Below are 22,230 nucleotides of genomic sequence, written 5' to 3'. Positions count from 1 at the left end.
GAAGACTTCTCACAGTCAGAGACAGTTGGCTTCTCTGAAGAGGCACTGGAGCAGGCGGACAGGGCAGAGCCCAGACGAGGGAAACGAGCAAGGAACGCTGCGCATTTCGTTGGAGAAGTCAGGGCCCATCTTGTTGTGACCGAGGTTGACAAGGTGGAAAACAAAACAGTCTACGAAGCCAAACATGGTGACGATTGTGACCAGTGGCACCGGGCAATGAAGGACAAGGTAAAGGCACCCCAGGACAACGAGACTTGGAACCTAGTGAGACCACCTACAGACAGGGACGTCATACAGGGCAAATGAGTCTACAAAGTGAAATTGGGACCCAGTGTTCAAGTGGACAAATACAAAGCTCGCTATGTTGCAAAAGGTTTCAAACAGGTGGAAGGACTAGTCTACTTTGAGACTTTTGCGCCTGTCTGTAAGCCAGAGAAGTTCAGGATTCTACGTTAACTATCAGCGAAGCAGGGCCATGTGAGGCACCAGTTTGATGTCACGGCGGTTTTCCTGCACTCACCAATAAAAAGAAGTGTATCTGGAACAACCACAGGAAATTGTAAAACCAGGATCAGATGGAGAGAAGTTAGTATGCCGACTTAATAATTCAATTTATGGTTTGGAACAGGCAGCTAACAACTGGTATGAGGAACTGGCAAACTTCCTACTGAGACACCAGAAAAAGTTTCACCAGAAGCAGGAATGACCATTGCTTGTTCGCAAGAGCAGAGACAGAGGGTCACATCTTGGTCTGGGTTGACGACATCATAGTAGCATCAAGAAAAATGACAGTGATCTCCGATGTCAAATAGGCACTGAAGGCAACTTTTCACACGGAAGACAACGGAAGATTACACTGGTTTCTGGGTTTAAAAATCAGAGGAGAAGAGGGCAAAGCCACCAATAACGTCGCCCAATAACGCTACACGGAAACAATGCTTGAGCGGTTTCAAATAGATCAATGCAAACCCCCAGGAACGCCAGCTGGTTTGAATTTGAAACTTCAGACAGCACAGAACGGTGACTAAGAACTGGGTCTGTGGGTCTACAGAAGCTTGGTTGGATCACTTCTGTATTTGGCAAAATAGACGAAGCCAGACGTCATGTTCACAGTCAACATTCTGTCCAGACAAATAAATGCACCTGCCAATCAACACTGGATGTGCGGAAAACGACTTCCTTGACATCTTCAAGGTTCAAAAAGTTTAAAACTTACTTACACAAAAGAAACTAGTTATGATTTAGTGGGGGAAAGTGATGAAGACTGGTCTGGTGACGTGAACGACAGAAAATCAACGACGGGCTACTACTTCATGCTCAACGGACGTGGCGCAGCACTCAGCTGGGCTGTCAAGAAGCAGGCCACATTTGTTCTTTCTTCATCAGAAGCAGAATATCAGGGCATGGCAGCAGCAGTTCGAGAAGCATTTTGTCTGAAACAACTTCTGGGGGATTTTGGCATCAAACAGAAACATCCAATAGCAATTGGAGGGGACAAGCAGAGTTGCATCAAACTGTGCCAAAAACCAGTCATGCACAAGAGGAGCCAAGACATTGAGACAAAATTTCACTTCATTCGGGACAAGACAGAAGATGGGACTATTTCATTTCATTACGTTCCTACTGACAAAATGGCAGCCGAACCCTTCCCGAAATCTTTACCCGTATCGAATATAGAAACTTTCAGAACTGTTTTGATGGGAACAAACTCTACGCAATCAGCTCAAGTCTGAGTGGGGGTGTTAGAATATCGATCAAACTATGGTCTTGAACTTAGTGAGAATTAGAAAGAAAGTTTAACTTACCAGATTACAAAGAAAAGAGCAAACTGATTTTGATCACAGAATTTATATAAATGAAACGTCAAGAAATGGTGCTTAGAATCAATATTCGGTTAAAATTGGTGAATCTAGATAACTAAAAATATAGTGAGATTATTTGATGTAAAATCTTCCCAGTATGTATTGAATGATCATAATATCACCGGAAATGTGAACGAATTCTTTGAAAAGTGTAAATACATACCATCTATGGTACCCCCGGCAAATGATTTCTGGGAAACTTGCAGAAGCAAACCATATTGGGTAAACCTTGCGACCCCCACTGTAAATCATGATGCTAAGATTAGTTTTGTATCTTGACTTTCGCGCACTGATAGTGGGTGTATATACAGCTGATTTTTGAGCCTTTTTTTATCCCCAAAATCAAATCATCATCTTGATCTAATTATCAAATCTCTCCTGTAAATCTCTAAATTCTACTGTAAAATATCATTCTTGTTATTCTCTCATTTTGAGAAATTAATTTTTCTACTTAGTTAAAAACGTTTTTTTTCCGCTTGCGAAAACTCATAACCCAACAATCGGCAAAAATGTTCATCAAATTTTCTATTATCTTGTTTTGCTGACACTTGCTTTTGTTTTGTTCAACTGAAAATTTGAAAAGAGATTTGTTACCTATTTGTTGTATGGTTTCACGGGTTATTTGTAAGATGATCAGACATTGTACAGCTAAAAAATCGTAGTGTCTCCATAGTGTCTCTGTTAGTTTTGGCTTTCTGACAACAAAATATGGTTCAACCAATGCGTTTTTGCGCTGCTCTTTTCTCACTTGAATTTTTGAGCAGTTGCTATACACGAGAAGTCTGTATTGAATAACTGGTTTTTCGCGTTTGATACTTGATTCCATTGAACTTTGCTGATTTGTGACAGACCCAATCAACAAGACGTCTGAATGGATTTTTACTTCAGTGACCCCTAAATATGAAAAGTAATCAATTGTATCAATAAATTCTCCTCTCCAGCAGATTTTAGAGGAGTTGAATGTTCTCCCAAAAGAAAAACGTTTACATTTTTTTGGTTTCAAAATAAGTTTGTTAACCTGACACCCTCACTCTTATTACAAAAGATTGACTTCAAAAAGAGTTTTTTCTTTCTGAGTTTTGACCTGATGAAAAATGGTCATATAATCTGCAAGAAGAACTACATCGCTAGATGTTCAATTATGGTTGATAAAAACAAAACCTTAATTGCCGCCAATTTGTTGCCAGTCCTCTCATCTCTGTATCGTCTGCAAAAGTTCTGTCATTTGAGGTTTTATGCCTTTTTGCATAATTGCACAAATTTGCAGTTTTACTGGATTTTTTGGAAAATTAAAATATTGCTTTTTACAAGCGCGATTTTTTTGCCACTTTGAAAATGGATCAAAATTATCTAATAGCTAATTTTCTTTAATTTTCTCATAGACGAATATGTTGATTGAAATGTTTTCCATGTGCCAATATTGAAGTGAAGTATTGATGAAATACTTCTGTCATGAAATTCCCAAAAAGCGAAAAAATTTGGAGATTTTCATGCACTACATTTTTTGCTACTTATTCACGTGGCCGCAAAAAATGAGGCCTTTTTAACTTTGAAACTGATCACAGAAGGGGTTCAAAAATGTCAGTGTTTTATTTTGAATATTTGACAGGTCATTGTTATTCCATCTGTTTTGTTTCAGAATCCAGACCAAATCGAAAAGATGTTCTCTCATCTCGCTCTTCAATTCCCAACACTCCTGGGGCCAGTTTGCTAATTGGAAGTGACTTCAGCCCTCGTTCGGAACACCGCAGAAGTTATTCACTCTACTCAATTCACAACACAAACTACAGTAACTACAAAAGAAGCGTTGACCATAACAACAATAACGCTGCTACAGACGCAGACCCGTACATTCAAGACGTGGGAGTGGGAGTGGGAGGGGTAGGAGCTGTTAGACGTCCGCAATGGGACCGGGGACTGTTCAGTTCACACGCGGCAAAGGGACTGGAGCAACCTACAGATGGTAGTGATGATCAATTGAAAACAAAAACAAATCAGAGCTGAGCATACATAAAAAAACTACATTCAATTTCCTACTCTATCATCTTTTGTAGATTTAGGGTGTATGCATGACACGTCTCGTAGAAAGAATGTGCTTCACAATGTGCATGAAGTATTATACTTTTTGACTAAGTTTATCAGGTATCTTAGCACGAAAACCGTTCACATGGCAGTATACGCTCTTCTTAATTCAAATTACAAAAATATTTCCTTGCTGTTGATTTTAAAATCACATATAGCTTCCAATGTTAGGCTATAATAGTAGACATTTCGGCGAACATGACCTAAATACATAAAGCCTCAACCACGGAAACCACTACGGCTAAAAACAAAAAAGACATGGACATGTGATTAAAAAGCTAAAAAGCGTAAGAAAAAGTATGAAACGCCAAATTAATGTTTACAGCTTTACCATTAAATGCTAAAATGTTTCAATTTTGTTCAGACTGGGGTCCTGAATCAAGTGGACTGGACACAAGTGAGAAGAGAGTGAGTGAGAGTGTGGCAAGAGAGAGAACTGCTGTTGACAGAACAAACCGAAGAACTGAGAAACTCTACACTAGTCAGTTTTTTTTACTTTTAATAAGAAAACAACCATTAGAGGCAGAAAAAAATGGTTATGATGAAAGAATGGACGAGTTTTGTCTCAAATCAAAGCCTTCAAAAATGTAAAATAACGATATGCATTGTGTATTCAACTTTTTCTCGTTCGTGAAAGAAAATCAAAGAGATCTTGGTTTTCGCATTGTTTGTTTTTATTATGCTAGATTCATATTTAATTTCTTGATAACCATACAATTATCATAGACGATTTCATGGATTTAATGCGAGAGCTGTACTAAAAATAGGTTGCCATTTGAATGGTGTCATTTATAATGCATATCTCACTACTGAGTCTAATGTACCCGGCTATCGTGGTCAGTCTGAAACTCCAAACACTGTTTAGTTCACACAATCGCCAAACAATAAAATTTAGAACAGTAACCCGCTATTCTGCGCATACTAGTTCCACTCCCTGTCATTGCACACAAATTTGTTAACTCTGCTACAATTTATTCCGATATTGATTCTTTACATAGTTGGAGCAGTTAACAACCAAATCAAAATTAGATGTAAATACCCAGGCTTAGGCATCGACTGAGGAAAATCCTTATGAAAGGATCAAAAATTGATATTAAAGGACTTCAGTTTGAATTTTCATCTCGGCTTTAGCTCGACCCAAATTTTTTTGTTTCTAGATTTTTCCTTTGTCCAATTTTCTGCATCTGAATTTTACCTTGACCCAGTTTTCTGCATATGGACCCTACCTTAACCCAAATTTTTGCCTCTCGAATTGAAAAGTTCAGCTGGACTCATATTAACCACGCTGGACTTTAACACAACTCATTTATGTTCTGTTCGGCTTTTGTTCGACACGAAATAATGAATTACAAAAATTGGGTTGAGCTATTGTCAAATCATTAGTTGAGCAAAGTCTTTTTATAGGTCTGCGTATCTACCACGAAATTTTACGTGGAATTTAATTGCTCACTTTTGCTTATTTGGTTGTCAACATGTATGCTCCTTCATCTTTTGCGATGCAGAAAGACCACCAATTTATCAAAAATATTCATCAACTGAATAACGCCACATTTTCGTTATGGCCTTTTTTTGATCTTTAGCTAATTCTTGGCTAATTTTTGATACCATGGCTAATTTTTAATACCAATTTTTGATACCATGGCTAAGACCACTACAATTAAGATATCTAATTTTATTCAAACAATTATTGTGGCAGTTTATTCCAGTTGCAATTTCTGCTTTATCTGAAGAATCGCAAAATTTCTTTAGTGTTTTGGCAGTTTTCCAACTGTGTATTAAGAAACGAATTTCTCCAATTTGCAAAAAAGCAGATTATGAAATGAATTTTGCTCGACCAATGAAAAGACCGTGCTCGACCGATGAATTTCTTTTGACTGGACTATTAAAATGCTACTGACCATTGAAAAGAGCACGCGCGACCCAAAGTGCCTCTGAGAAGGCTTTTACTCGACACATGAAAATATTTTTGCTCTACTTTCACAGGGTGCTCGACTGTGTAACTTTGGTTAATATTGAGTTCAATATTTATTTTTCATAAGTCAGGGTCTAAACCTGAGTAATGTTGGAGTTCAAAACTTAATGGGTAGAACTGAATGATGCAGGTATGCAAAGGTATAATGTTAGAAAAAATTGTGGAAAAAAATCAGAGTTAAATAATAATATATAATAATTAATTTCCAAACTGGTGTATAAATATACAACACATTCGAGAGGTCACCAAAACGGCCTGTGCTTGTCCATAAGATGGTGCCTCTATTAAGCTTGCAGAACAAAGAAGTTACCTTACGCTACTGATCAATTTACCAGAACTGTCCCGTCAGCACCTCGTTTCCCTGTATGTAATTGTCTCTTAAGTTATGAAGGATATTAACTAGAGCAGATTCGTTTACAACTAAAATTTCCCTGACAAGGTTTTTGTCTCGAGTATCTAAAAAATTAAACATAATTCTTGTTCGGTACATAAGAGTTTTTTTGTTGGCACGTCGTCAACCTCATGGTTTTTACGGTTTTTAGTCTTTTTTCATCAGACTGAATGTTGCGGACTTCATCATTGCTGAAGATTTGTGATCCATAGCCACAGTCAGAACTTTGTCTTAAACTCTTACCAATCAATTTTAACAACTCGTACAGATTCAATTTCATTGGTGTCAGTAGTTTATATTTCTCTCTGACATCGCGAACGCTGTTGAATTTTTTTGGTCTGTATATTATACTGATTATGTGATTTTGTGACCAGTTAAATTGTTTAGGCTCCGATTTGCCTGCGCAACCATAAATTAGTACACCATACTGAAGAACTGTTCGGACATAGAATTTGTATAACTTAATCAAAGTATCCTTTCTGAATCTATTTTTGTATTGGTAGAAACAATAGATTGTTGTTTAAGCCTGCTCTTGATTTCTTCTATGTGCGTTTTAAAGCTTAGTTTTTATCAATGTGTACACCAAGGTATTTTGAGCTCTCCTTGTCTTCTTTGTCAAACAACGTTATTCCTTGTAATTATAATCTTTTCACAGACTCTCTTTTTGCAAAACACGTCATGTTACACTTTGAGAAGTTTACTGTCAATTTATTTCTGTCAAACCAATTGCACAACCTGCCAAGATTGTTTAGCAAGTCGTCATTATTAAGTTTAGTAGAAGAGTAAATAGTTGTATCGTCCGCAAAAAGTATGATTTCGCTTTATTGGCAAACTCTCTCGATATCATTTTTGTAAAGCAGAAAAAGAATTGGTCCTAAAACGGACCCCTGTGGGACACCATGTTTAACATCTAAAACGGCACACTTCTTGTCGCCAATCTGGACAAATTATTTACGATCAGATAGATACGATATCAAGAGATGATAAACACAACCTCTCAATCCATACTTTTCGCATTTTAATAAAAGAAGGTTGTGGTCAAGAGTGTCAAAAGTTTTTGTCAAATCTAGGAAAACACTGCACATTTCATCCAAAGAGTCGAGACCTAACCTGATATGTTCAGTAAGTTTTGCAAAAACATCAACTGTACTTCTTTTATTTCTCAATCTAAATTGTCTTTCGCTCAATATATTATGTTGAACCAGGAAACAACTTTTCCGGGCATAGATTAATTTTTCAAATACTTTTCCTATTACTGGGAGTAGCGATATAGATCGGTAGTTATGTGGGTTATCTTTCTCTCTTGATTTGAAAATTGGCATTACATTTGCCGTTTTTAAAATTTGGGGATGGTAGGTTTTTTCTATGCATTTGTTGAAAACTGACGCCAATAGTTCACATGTTGCCGGATTGACGGCCTTCAGCAGGCTACTACTTAACTGAAACATATCACAAGAATTTTTGTTTTTTTAACTGTCTGACTGTTTCAAAGACTTCATCCGCATTAGTTTCCTGCAAAGCCATTGTCTGTTTTTGTATTGGAATATTTGTTAAATCAGCTGATTTCTTTTTTGTCATAGCTAATTTTTCTCCAGTTGTAGTAAAAAAATAGTTCATGTCATGGCAGTCTACGGTGCACTGTTGCTCATTATTTTTATCACCATTTAAATCTTTGACTATCTTGAATAATGTCTTTGACCCATTTTTGCTGTCAATCTGTTGTTCATAAAAGTTTGTCTTTGCTAACTTGCAGGCAGTTTTTGTTTTACGACAGATAATTTTATATTTGTTTTTTGATTCAGTTGTATTATCTCTTAGATATAATCTTAAGAGTTTCTTTTTTTGTTTGCGAGGTTACGAATTGTTGCTGTGATCCATTGTTTAGTTGATCGTGGTTTAGTTTGTTGAACGGTTGGTATAACTGATTCCGTGGAAGAAATAATTGTCTGTTGAAGCCGCTCAATTGACTGATCAATATCAAGAGACTTTATCTTTGAACGCTGTTCTTTAATTTCAAGGTGGACTAGATAATTTATTTCTTTCCAAATTTTCTCTTCTTTGAGATTCTTAAACTGTGAATTTATAAATTCCGAGGCCGCGGTCGTGTCTAGGTTTGCAAAAAAAATTGCTGAGAAATAGAAGGTATAATGATCAGAAAGAGCGGTTTTGTCCACATTGCACAAACCTTCGAAATTAGAGAAAAATAGATCGATGCAAGTTTTGCTACATGAGGTTTCTCTGGTAGCCTTTCTGTTGTTTTTCAGCTGAAATCCAAAATAAGACAACATTTCTATCAGTTTGCTTAGTTTTCGGTCCTCTAGGAAGACGTTTATATTAAAGTCACCGCAAATTACATGTTTCGTAGCTTCTTTTGATTTAAGTTTTGTCATGTGATCGCTTAACAGAGCTAGGAATTCTTCTATAGGGTAATTAGGAGACTTGTAAACTCCTGTTACTATTAGCACTTCAGGACCACTCTGAAGAACAGCACTGAGAATTTTCACATTTTTAACACTGCTTCTAATAGTTTTTAGTAGTTTAGTATGAGTGGAACAAAAAATCCCGACCCCCCCCCCCCACTTGTATTATCTCTGTTGCATGTTACCAAGGTAGACAGATTCGGGAATCTATATCCCTCCAAATTGGTTTCATCCGAACATCTGGTTTCCGTGAGGACTAATGCTAGCGGTTCATCTGGTAATTGATTAAGGTATACTTCAAGTTGATCGTAATTCTGTCTCAGGGACATAATATACTGTAAGTAAATCGAGCGCTCCATTCTTTTTCCTGTCATTTTCTGTGCACTGACGTTCTAATCTGATTGTTTTTTCAACATTTTTCTGCGTTTTTGTCCGAGTAAAACCAGAAGGATAAATAAACCTTAAAAACGCTGTGATTAGAGCAAGGGTTCAATAATTATACGTAATTTCCCCAACAAATTTCTTAATGGTTTTCGATGCTCAAACAACAAAGTTACAGATATTTTTCTCGCGGAAGTCGCAAGAGGAAAAACTAGATTCCCTAAACTGGCAGAAAATGTTGCGGAAGTCGCAACATACTGCACAAAAAATCTACAAGACAATACATGCAAATCATCATCTCCTTTCGCGGAAGTCGCAACAGGTGATTAAAGAACATCACTAAAATTTATAGAGGATTGTCGCGGAAGTCGCAACAAACTACGTTGGTTAAAAAAAATATTAAAAAAATTTCTTTCATTTCGAGTACGAATTATCCTACTATATCCGCCCGTTGGTAACTTCTTTATTCTTTAACTCTATGTACAAATTTGTTAAACTCAAGTGTTGTGTTTCATAGAGTAATACAACCAAGACTTAGTTAATTGTCAGAACTTTGGATAGTCAATAAAAGAAAGTTTACAGCTTCAAAACAAATTTGAGTAATTCAAAAACCATCAATGAGAGAAATGTGTTGTCTTTTTTCTTCAGGGGACATTGCCGCAAAATTCCCTTTCCTGTTTATCAAGCTGTCTTTTCTGAGCCACGCCATGGTTAGTTTGGAGTTTTACAGCGTTGGCACCAGAAAAGTTAGGAACATCACGAATAACTGGGTTTTTTAGATTATTAACATCTAGAGCATTATTAACCCTCACAAAGATATTTTCACCCTTATTGTTCTTACACATCACTGAAACTTTACAGTTATTCGTAAATGCAATTAGTTTTTACTGCGAGCCAGTTTCTCGACAAAGGCATCTAGTGGTGGCAAGGTCTCTTTCATCCAAATTTCTCTATTGTTAATTAGATTAAACATGTGTTTAAGCATCCTTCTATTTTTGTACACCTCGTCTTTGTCTCGAAAACAAGTGAACCTAACAATCACCGATGAAGTAATACCAGCAGGCATATTTTCAGGGCCCGGCAATATGTGAAAAGCAGCTAGACGGCTTTCCGTTATAGTAACATCACAAAGTTTATTTAGTTTGTTTTAAAACTCTAGCAGCTTTGGTAGCCATTCAGCGGTTGGCTTGGCCGCATCAAAGGGAGGGTTGTCTATTATCACTGAGTTTTTGCGTGCATACCTCTCCTGCTCCCTTAAAAGAAGTATAGGCAATTTACTAACGCGCTAAGAATAAATAAATGTATGTCTGCGCAATCGCATCGGAGTAGCATTAGGCTTTCAGCCTGCAGTGTATTAACAGTAGTCTGTTCTCAGCTGTCCTTTTTCAATTATTGCCCACATCTCAGACTGTTCATTTGGTGAGCATGAATGCTCTTTTTTGGTCGGTTTTTAAAAATCTGTTTTTATGTCAGAACTCAACTCATTTAATGACGTATAAATTTTGTTCAACTAGCTCCTGATGCGTTTGCCGTGAGGAAGAGTGACAAGAAGTCGACAGTGGCTGAAGATCCATTCAGTACCGACCGGGAGTTCCACCTCTCCACCGATGGAGACGGATTCAAGACCACCAAGTCCACCAAGAACCCCACTATATTTGTCAACATCAATACGCAAAGAGAAGACTACAAAGGTTATTTATCTGTCTTTGATTATACCATACCAACTATATACCACACCAAATATTTTCTGTTAACCCTATTTTCGACTGTCGTTTGTCATCAAAAGCCCTAGAAAAACTGAACCGACCGTAGAAGATACCTTTCCATGCCTTCTATTAATTTGATTCCTTGAAAGTTAATTAAGTCTTTTCTTCCTTTTTCAAGGTACATTTTTGTGGGCAGCAGCTTCATGTATCAGCAAAAAAATTATTCGAGAATTTGTGTGTAATTATGCGGCCAACTGCAGTGGATGTCTGTTTTGCACATTTTGCGAGCAAGATCAAATTTAGAATTTATAATTGAATTAATGATTGTTTGTTCTTGGTCAAACTTCGCCCAACATTTTTTTGATCGCCATGTTTTTGTTCGCTTATCCAGTGTGACTTAAAATTTGAATTCTGCTAAACCAAAATGAGACAAACTCTGGTTCCTCGAGATGCCTGACTTTGGTTATTTATGTTCCCTATATTCTGCATGTGGTTTTTATTTGATATGCACTTATACGTAAAATTGTAAGTTGATTTAAGATCAAAACATTTTTTTATTTGATTCTGATGTTTGGCAAAACTTAAAAACTTATGCGACTGAAAAGGTAAGAATGTTAGTAATGCCTCTTCAAATACTAACACATCTACAGGAATGCAGGCTCTTTTGGTCGAGTGGAGATTGAAACAGATTTCTCATTTGTAGTTTTTTTTTCAATCAACCTATATTGTTAGTTTTATTACAATGAATTGTTTGGTATATGATGGGTTAGAACAATATTTGCAAAAGGCATCTTACTGATCTTTTTGATTCATTAGAAATCCAAATTTATTATCTACAAAATGAGGTATTTTGTTCTGACAAAGTTTTAGGGAAGATTCAAAGACAGAATGGATTCCTTGATCTAACATGCAAAGTTTCAATCTGACTTCAATTTGAAAAAAAAATGTTTCCTTTCATTGGAAAAAATATCAATAGAAAATCGACATATTCATCAAATATTATATTCTGTTTGGCATCCAACACGGAGGGCCTCAAATTTAAAAACGTTTCAGTTAATAATAGTACTATAGTTTTTTTGCAAATCTTCTAAAATCAGCCTAAAATTTGATCTCTCCGATTTTAAAGATCTAATTGAGAACAAAAGAATATGAGTAAATGTTAAGAATACATTTTCGTGAACCAAGTTTTTGTTTAAAAAATCAATTAAATCTGGAAGAAATTCTCCGCATAGTTTATGAGGCCGTGTCTAGAGATTTTTGTTCGGACTATACTTGGGGGGAGGAACTATCTACCCCAATGGGTTTTTTGTTCAGTCAATTTTCGCTGATTCATCAATCGGATAGAACTGTGATTGAAATCAACAGAAAGCTCTTCAAGCGTAGAATATAGAACGAGAAAGATTTTTCGAATTTGATTTTGTGCATAGCATTATCGAGGTTTAGAGTTTTTCAGTAGTATTTCTTCACATTTACCGTAATTTTCTTCTAGTTGTTTATCGTAAAATTACGTATTTCCCTAATATTCGAAACAATTAATTGTTTCAAAAAGACCGCAGTAATACCACTGCTAGGTTTGTTTAGATCGTAGGTTTGAATTGTATAGATCGTTGTTTTTCATTTCTTTTTAAAAATTTTTTTTTGGTTTCTTTGTTTTTCTAGCTTAATTGCTGGAATGTTATTACACTGGAATGAATTCAAATAATTGCTCAATCACCAACAAAAATTTGGGGTGTCATTGAAGCCAATTAATATACATAAAAATCACTGAGACACTAAAAAATTCAAAGGTTTTATGACTTCAACATTTTATTGCGTAATTTTTTTTCTTTTTTAATTTTGCTTGTTTTATTTGTTGTTATTGTGTAGTCTTAGGATTTGCTCTAGCTACTGTCATATCCAATTCATGTCCCATGGAGCTAAAAATTCATTTATTTAGTTTTCTTAATTGAAAGCTTACTGTTATTGTGATTTTCAAAAGTATTTGTTTCAAAACAAAAATTAGTGAGCTTTCTGAGTTTTTGCAAATTTTTTTATCTCCTTTCAATCAACATGTAACTCGTTACCAGCAAAGAAGTTTTCCTTTTTCCAGTGAATTTAATTTTTGATTTCACTGAATTTCTCTTTTTTAAAAAAAAGGTTCCTTGGCTTTGAAACTATGAGTTGTTTTGTTATCTTTTAATTTTGACCATAATTTTTTAAATTTTTTAAATTATGTACGTTTATCTTTTTTGTTTTGTCAAGTTTGTGTGTTAAAGAATGAAAAATATCACAACAACGGCGGTAAAAGAAGGTGCAATTGAACAAAATTCTAGGTTTTTATTGAATAGGTTATGGTATGAATGACTTACACACCGTTTTCTCGCAAAAATTTTATGCGATTTTTCTTTACTGTTGCCTATGTTTAATCTTGTTTTTGTAATTGTATAATGCTTCTGGATAATTGCCGCTCTCTGGTTCCTCAAGGAGGTACAAAAGAATCTATTTTAGGGCCTAAGTCCACAGTTAAATGTTTTCAAGATTTTGTAGTTGTTTGTTTTAAAAAAGTCAGTGTTTTATTATATTTTCCGGTTTTTTAGTTTCTAGTTTCCTAATTTTCCTCACATCTAGCTTACATTTATCAACAAAGTTTTTCGGTGGACTGAAATTTATTTTTTCAAATAACAACAGCGGTTAAATTTAATTACCGGCATGCTGATACACCGGAATGATTTCAAATAATTTCTTAATTACCAACAAAAATTTTGAGTGCCATTGAGGCCCCATAAAGTTTACTAAGACACAATGACGTTCAAAACTTTTATAGCTTGAAAACTTTTTTGCGTAAAATTGTTTTTTTGAATTTTTGCCTGGGTTTTATTTGTTGTAATTTTGTAGTCTTAAGAACTCTATGTGCTGATATGTCCAATTAATGTCCCATGGAGCTAAAAACACATTTATATAGTTTTCGTAGTTGAAAGCTTATTGTTCTTGTGATTTTCAAATGTATTTGTTTCGAAACAAAATTATTGATCTTTCTGAGCATTCGCCATTTTTTTAAATCTCATTTCAGTCAACTTTTAGCTCAGTACCAGGAGTGACATCCTTTTTCCAGGGAATTAAAATTTTGAATTTACTGCGTTTGATATTTTCAAAAAAATGTTTTTTTTTTGGCTTTGAGACTAAAAAATTTCTTTGTTGTTTTTGTACATTTTTCTTTACTTTTGAACGTTAGTTTTTTTGTTTTGTCAAAATGGTTCGTCAATGATTGAAAAAATATTACAATAAAGACGTTGACAGAAGGCGCCATTGAACAAATCTTTGGTTTTTATTGAATAGGTAACTTTTGTAGTGACTTCGACACCGTTTTCTTGCAAAGTTTAGGTGAGAGTTTTTGAATGTTGCTTATGTTCGTTGTTCTCTTGGTTTTATGATGTTTGTGGATAATGGCCGCCCCCTGAATTTCCAAGGAGATTCAAAAAAAAAAATTAAGGGATTAGGTCCACAGTTGATGGCCTTCTTGATTTTGTACTTGTTTGATCTAAAAAAGTCCGAAGTTTTTATCTTTACAGGCCTTTTTTATTCTTATTTTCCTAATTATCCTAAAAAAAGCTTAGGTTCGTCAAAATTGTTTTTTTTTGTAAAATGAATATTAGCTTTTAAAAAAAAGACAGCGGCGTGGTTTAAAAAAACGGTGTTGGCATTGGAGGCAGGCACAATTTTGTTTATGTAACTTTAGCTTAATCAATAGCTTAGAATTATAATGGATTGGACACTTAGATCTTTACAAATTTTTACGGAATTTTTCATTGTTTTTGGTTTTTGTTTACCCCTTGTTAATCGTGGGACGAAATCTGGATAATGAGAGGTCTCAATGAACGGTTTTCTCTTGAATATAAAAGGACTTATCTAATGATTTCAGAAGATAGCTACTGTCTCTAAATTTTTCTTTCAAAAAATAAAAACTTTTTTTATCTTTCCTTTCTTGTTCTTTTTCGTCTGCTGGTTAATTAGTCTTTTTAAGGGCAAGTCCCATATCATTTTTAAAATAAATTTTAAATTATTCAATTTAGTTTCTATGTGATTGTAATTTGACTTTGTTCAAGATTTTTATATATATATATATATATATATATATATATATATATCGAATTTTTGTCCTAACTAATGATTAGTTTTGTTGATTGGTTTTGTTTGTCTTGTCTCGTAGTCTTGTAGGTAGCTTATATCATCGGCTCCCTGAAACGACCTTGTCTAATTCGTTTAATGGTTCGCGTTTAAATCATTTTTTTTCATGCACCATTTTTTTCGAGATAAAAAGCTTTGAAATTTTTCTGAAATTTTGAAAATTTTAATGAAAGTTTTGTATCTCTTCCTCTGTCGGAAGACAATTCAATCAAAAATGTGGATGAGCGGAATCGGAACATTGTGTGCAAACGCACATTACCGAGCCTCCTCGTTATTGTTTATTATCTAAAAAACGGTTTGATTAGCACTTATTAAATACCCCGAAGTGTTAATAACCAGGCCCATTCAGATGCAAATCAGCCGTAAGCAGGTTCAGGCTCATTCAGAAAAAAATCGGCCATGAGCAGACTTGTCCATTTCCCGATAAGGCATGATCAGATTTTAGATCATTTTTTAATAATTTGCTCCTTTTAGGTTTGTTCTTAGGCAGCCCCATTTACGCTTCTACGCATCAATTAGCCATTATTATAGATGCAATCAGACAATCATCCGCCATAATTAAATTCTTCTTTTTGCAAATTTGCTCGCTTTTTTTCGTTTAGCATAGTGTTTTCAAAATTTCGATTATTCTTTTCGACAATTTTTTTGTTCAATTTAAGAGATTATGGTTCTACAAAACTTGAACCCTTGTCAAAAACTATAAGTTTTTCAGTAGACCCCAACTCCAAGCCTAATGTGGGCAATGTGGGAACGAGCTCCCTAGATCAGGCATCCGATTTACTGATAAATATATTTTTCATGTATCGAATGACTTTATGGTTGTATATTTGCTTGTAAATGTTCAAACAGTGATGAGATGTACAACTCGCCCAAGATCAGCCAATGGCTTGTTAATCAGTAGGCTCTAGTTGGCTACTGATCAAAGTTTATTCAATCTTTATTGGGCAGCTGGTCCGTGTAATAAAAACGGACATCACACTTTGATCTGTATGAAGCACCTGAACCTAGGTAATGCGCTGCTGAGTAGGACCGTGTAAGATCAGATCTTAAAATTCAAAATCTTTACAAAATTTAAACTTATTAGATCTTCCACGATAAAAATTCTGTCCTGCAAAAGTTTTTATCCAATAAGATTTCATCAGTTCTCAAACGTTTTTATAAGGTCTTGTCAGATCTCACATGATAAACAATTTTTAAAGCAGCCTCTTTATCGCGCAAAATCTGAAGTTTGAAATTTTATTTGTAATATCTGATAAATCTGTTTTTTAATCGTGTAGGAGCTGGCAGAGTCTCGTACAATGTCTTTAGGCTATCCATTGGGAAGCATAATAATCACTGTGGATGCTTTGTGTGTTGTAGTTCCACCAGCAGAGAAATTGAAGAAGCCGAAACTGAAAGAGGCGACAGAATTCCAAGTGGAAAAGGAAAGAGACAAAATAGTTGTCCCCTCTCTCAAGACACCCACAAAGCGACCTTTGCCAACCCCTCCTGCCCCTCCCCCAACTGCGCCTGCCCCTGAGGCAATTTTATACCCCTGTGAAAAATGTCCTGAAGTCTCCAGTACTCCTGAAGAGGCACGCGAACATGCCAGAACACACGGTTGGTGAAGATTTATTTTCCTTTTTTTTAAAAAAAAAAAGACGCTGCAATCATTTGGCTATTGATCGTAAAATTGGTGACATATTTCATAGAAAACTTCAGACGGCGTTTTCATTGTTAGTAAACAAGCGCTCCCTCCTGTTGAATTTTACTGCCATCAGTGTTTAGGTATAATGGCGCTAGTGAAAATGGCAGACGTATTAAAAAATAGAAATTTTATTGCTGGCCAATCACAAATGAGAAAATGGGAATAATGTTTTCTGATTGGCTGATTGCTCAACAAATTCTTCGTGTTTTAAAATAGGATGAGAATGTTAACGTAAATTTGCTCAGAAATCGAGATAAGTCGAAAGAGATTTTTTTTTGGGGGGGGGGGACTGGTTTCACGTTCGGTTGTGATAGAATCATAACAAGGTGGCTCGTTAATGTGCGCTCGCACATGATGTTTCGACCCGAGTTCATCTACATTTTTGACTTAATTGTTAACCTAATGATGGGATAATTAAAAATAAATGTTTGAGTTTAAAAAAATTGTTACAAAACCTAACTACTAATTGAATTACATAATGCCATGCCTCATTACAGCGCTCACGAGATCTGCCATTAAGAAGACTATGAGAAAAACAACAAACATGAAAATAAGCAAAGTCAAAATTTTCACGGCAGAAACCCAATATCTAAATTAAAAAGCACCTAGTAACAAAGTCAAAATGCAATCAGATAAAAACTTAACTAAAGAATTTTAGTTGTTCCTAAATATACAGCAGATGGATGTTTTCCTTAATGATACTAGGTAACAAGTCGACATAGAGAAGAAAACATGAGGTTCAAATCAAAGAGCAATCAACATTTTTTAAACCAAATAATATCAAAAGTCTAAAAAATCTAGAGCTTACAACGACAATTTTTTTGATAAATTTACCAAAAAGTCATTATGAAACCAATGGGACCTGTCTTTGGTTAGACTAGGCCATAGGAGCGGACTAAAGAAGAAGAAAATCTTAAAAAATTACAAACAATTTACACAAAGACGCGGGACATCTCAAAAAATTACGAACAATGGCACAAACTATTAAAGCCATTAATTTAAATCATTAGCTATTATCTGATTTTTATTTATTTTTATTTCAATTTTTTTTAAAATCCATTCACCTAAAATTATTCTGGAAGAGTAAATAAATTCATTTGGGCCACATTTGAAAATCATTGGGATCTGTTGTTACCTGAATGTGCTAAAAGAAGAGAAAAAAAACAAATAAACCACTCACAAAAATTTTTTATGAAAACAAAATTGTCCACCAAACAAAACATCAGTTGCGACATAATATCAGCAGACATGTTAATTTTTGAAATTCAGGGAATTGGATGCGACCTCTCAATGTCGAGAATAGATTACAAGTTGATGAAAACAACAACAAAAACTGAAAAGTATGAAAAATCTTTGAAAATTTATAATATCATAAACTTTAAGTATCTTCGCTGTAAACTGACTGCTTCAGGTAACATCATTTATTTAATTGTCAATTACAAGTTTATGAGACCGGTCAGCATTTTACGGCTACCTAAAGAATAAAAAAGCAAAAAAAGCAAAAACAGCAAATTCAAAAAATATTAGCGAGAAAAGTGTCAAAGCAATTAGGGAATGAACTTTTCAGTAAACACTTTTTTATTTTCAATTGAATTTTTAACAGCAATGGGATTGTTTTTATTTTACAAAGTGACTTAAAAACAGCAAATATAAACAAATATTTTAAAACCACGAAGTTTTTGAGAATCCCTAGTATCAAACATATTAAATTCAATAATTTTCAACCGAATTAAATAAACACGCTAAGTTATGCCTCGATGGGTTAGCAATCATACTTTACGTGCATAGGATATCAATAAATTATCACAATATGTCGTATGGCAATGAAAAATACATTAAAACCACAATTTTCTGAGAAAACCCATAGTATCAACGTCATAAAGTTCAATAGTTTTCAACGGAAGCCAGTTAATACGCTAAATTAAGCCTAGATGATATGGTGGCAAGGATGTTTGTCATTCAAAAGTTATCAATAAGACATTACAACCTGTCATTGACTATGAAAACAACAACAATACAGGTCAGAAGAAAGTGTCGAAGCCATTTAGACAACAAGTTTTTCTCTAAAAACCTTAGCTGTGATCCATTGAACTTCTTTTCTTAGCCAATGGGAGCCATTAATATTAGGATAACAGGATAAGATTTCATATGAAACCAATAATACTAAAAGTCCAAAAATTAAAAAAAAAATTGAAATTTTGTGGTATTGAAGTCGTATAACCAAAAGTTAGAAGATAAAAGCGCCAACTAGATTAATTTTTGTTTTGTTGAAGTAGAAAAAAAGGGGTTCTGTCGTTACTGAGACTAACTTACAGTTCACTAAAAAAAGCTTAATATTGATGTATGTTCAAAAAAACTTCAAAAAAATTTTTTTTTGAAAACCTTAACGGACATTAAATTCAATAGTTTTTACAGAAAGTCAAAAAATGCTCTCAGTTATGCGTCAAGATGTTTGTTATGCATAGGTAATCAATAACCCATCACAATAATTCTTATGACTACGAAAAAACAAATACAAGCGAAAATCAAAATTTCTATAGAAAAATGCGAGAGAGTTTTGAAGCCATTTGAACCACAAGTTTTTTCTCTAATTGGTTGTCTTTGCTAAAACAATGGTAGCCATAAATATTGCAAAGAATTGATATGATTTCTAAAAAGGAACTAATAAAACGAAATATCCAAAATTTAAGAAAAAAACGAATCTTGTGCATTGAAGTCATATAACCAATAGTTAGAACATAAAACCGCTAACGAGATTAATTTTGGTTTAGTAGGAAATAAGGGGGTCCTGTCTTCAGTGAGACTGACTCGCAGTTCACAAAAATAAGTTTATGATTTTTCAATTTAAAAATATTCAAAATTAGTAAAATTTTCTAATTTTAGTAAACCTCAAAAAGAAAATCAAATTTTCATTTAAAATTACGAAAACTGAGATACGAATCCAAAAAAACATAAGCGATCCTTTGGAAATAACTTTTTGTTCATTGGGCTTCATTTGACTGTAAATGAGGCTTGTCACTAACGGAATCTTGATTTGAAAAGTGACTAGTCTCTAGGTGACAAAAAACAAAAAAAATATGCAACATTTCTAAAAAAAAAGAGAGCTCCCAAATAGAATTCGATTTTTTTATAGTAAACTTTCCCTATGAGACTAGAACTCATCTTTTCATCGCCTTTCGTCCATTAGGAACTGCAATTTGATTTATTTTGTGGAGTGAAAAGTAATTTTTGAGTAAAATTTTTCATAGGAAAATTGTTAATTCGAACAAAAAATACGGTAAAATGAACAAAATTGAACCAAATATCCCGTGTTCACATGAAACTTTACACCTCGATAACTCTTCGAAAAAATGCAAAATTCAAAAAAATCTTTTTAAATTCGAATTCTACGCTGGATGAGCTTTTCAATGATACCATTCACATTTCTGTACTGTGAATATATCGATCGGCCAAAATTGACTGAACAAAAAAAACCCATTTGAGTATATAGTTCCTCCCCCACAAGAACAAATCCCACGAGGCATGGCCAGATCCGGTAAAAATATAATCTAGAATTAGGCTTTGTCCAATTTAGGCTAATTGAACGCATAAAGTTCAGTGTTTTAAGTTTCCCAACCAATCACATTCGTTGAAATTTCTGCATTTGGTGCCTCTTTTTGTGAAGACGTCATCAGGTATAATATTAACCTCTCAAAAAGTACTCTGGAAATTTGCGGAAGGAAGTGTTGTTCGTCGTGGAATTTTTGTACTGATAAAAAAAAATCCGCATAACTTAAGCGCTTTCAAAACAAAAAAAGGATTTGAGAATTAACTGCAAAAAGTATTATGTTGATGACTTTGTTAGGAAACACCAGAAGTTTCCATTCCTGCCAAGCGGCTCGGATCAATGCTACATACACATTTGATGCGTATTATTTTTGCAGGTTATTTTTAATTACACTAACTCATGGATATTTTTTTTATTAATTGCTCTCAAAAGAAGCTTGTAGCAATCAAATTAGTCTTGTGGTCTTTGTTTCCGCTTGAGATTTTTCGCTTGACCGATTTTTTGTCTGACCCATTCGATTTTTCGTTCTCAAAAACGGGATAAACAGGAAACGTTCGGATGGCATTAAGTTCTCTTAGAGCCTTACGCCTAAATTTTCTAAGAATGCGATTCACCAAAAACTGTTTTAAGGAGACGTTTTAAAGGTGTGGAGGGGGGTTCTTAATCTTGAGAGTTTGACTCCCTCCCCACTCAATCACAACACCTCCCAATGTTTGCATCTCTGAGCCCCAGTCGGTAGTTTTATTGTGGTTTTTGGGAATTCACTCTTTCTTATTTACGTTTTTGTTTCATATCATTACTATATAACACTTGTAATGTAACACTACAAATCATATCGCAGGAAATGCGAGGAAGAGGGGTTGTGAGACAGCCAACTTGAATGATTTAGTTCCGACCTTTGAGGACCCCCTCGCCCAATGGGTGAGGATGATACAACTTGATAAGAACTGAATGATCTTGACACTATTAAAAAAAACTTCGAGCATTTTGTTCAGAACTTGAAATATGAAAGTTTCTAGAAAAATCTGTGGGATATTCTGTCAAGTCAGACCAAGAAAACTTGAAAATACAATGTCCTAATCATGATAAATGAATAATTCCCGACAACTATATGAATGAGTATAAATGAGTAGCAGGTTTAGGTCAATTAGGGGTTCGCCATCGCCTCGATTTGAAAATCTTAAAATAAATATTCTTATAAAGAAAAGTTTGTTGAATTAGAAGTTCTCATTAACTATAATTACTCTTTAGACAGGGCTGAGAAACGTACAGGCCAGGTACACGTTTTGCCAGGTATAGCCTCCCGAGTTTCTTTCGCATGGCATGTTCTGACAGATTCTGCCAGGTTAACATTTTCTGACAGAATCTTGCAAGATAACCAGTTTTAATGAACTTTTTATAGCTCATTGTACAGACAATTAGAGCATCAGTTATGATGATCATCAAATATCAACGCTGCTCTTCGACGCCATATCTTTAACATATCTTGGACGTAATTGCAACATACTAAATTGCACGTCAAGTTCTAATTGCTTAATTTTTCTCATGTTCAGATCCTCAAGTGAAGTGTACGAAATGCGATCGACTGTTCTTCACCAACGCTCAAATGCAGGAACATTATCACATACAGCATCCAGGTATCATATTTTCCTCTGATAAGTCTGATCTCATCAATTATCAACAAATTTGTTTTGGTTATTAGAACGTCGGAAATTGTTGCAAAACCCAACTGCGATAATTTTGCAGGGGAAATATAACATCCGCATTTTGGTGCAAAATACAGCTTTGCAAATAGATTTTTTTCCAAAAAACACTGGAAAGAAAGAATCTTGAAGAATACAGATCGAAGAGTTTTAATTTATGAAATTTTTATGTTTCGTTTTGTTTAGAGCCCCAAGTCGGCTGTCCGAAGTGCAATGATATGTTCTTCACACAGGAAAGATATGAAATCACACTACTCTGCTGATCATGGTATTATAACACCTGTTTCAGTTATCAAATCTTATTAAAAAATAATG

General features: G+C 34.6%; 1 protein-coding gene across 1 annotated transcript in view; it reads left to right on the top strand.

The window, feature by feature from the left end:
* The window catches only part of LOC142344019 (uncharacterized), a 60,578-nt gene extending 38,400 nt beyond the window's left edge, over positions 1-22,178 (top strand). Inside the window, exons 8-13 of the mRNA XM_075395464.1 lie at positions 3,502-3,825; positions 4,309-4,425; positions 10,623-10,799; positions 16,338-16,577; positions 21,766-21,849; positions 22,102-22,178. Coding sequence (XP_075251579.1) covers positions 3,502-3,825; positions 4,309-4,425; positions 10,623-10,799; positions 16,338-16,577; positions 21,766-21,849; positions 22,102-22,178 — 1,019 coding nt within the window. The remainder of the gene's footprint in view (positions 1-3,501; positions 3,826-4,308; positions 4,426-10,622; positions 10,800-16,337; positions 16,578-21,765; positions 21,850-22,101) is intronic.
* Positions 22,179-22,230: the final 52 nt, after the last annotated feature.

Source organism: Convolutriloba macropyga, chromosome 8 (assembly GCF_964194025.1).
Source record: "Convolutriloba macropyga chromosome 8, txConMacr16.3, whole genome shotgun sequence".
Taxonomy (NCBI): Eukaryota; Metazoa; Xenacoelomorpha; order Acoela; family Convolutidae; genus Convolutriloba; species Convolutriloba macropyga.
Note: the sequence above shows the minus strand (reverse complement) of the source record. Positions and strands in the feature narration are given on the sequence as shown.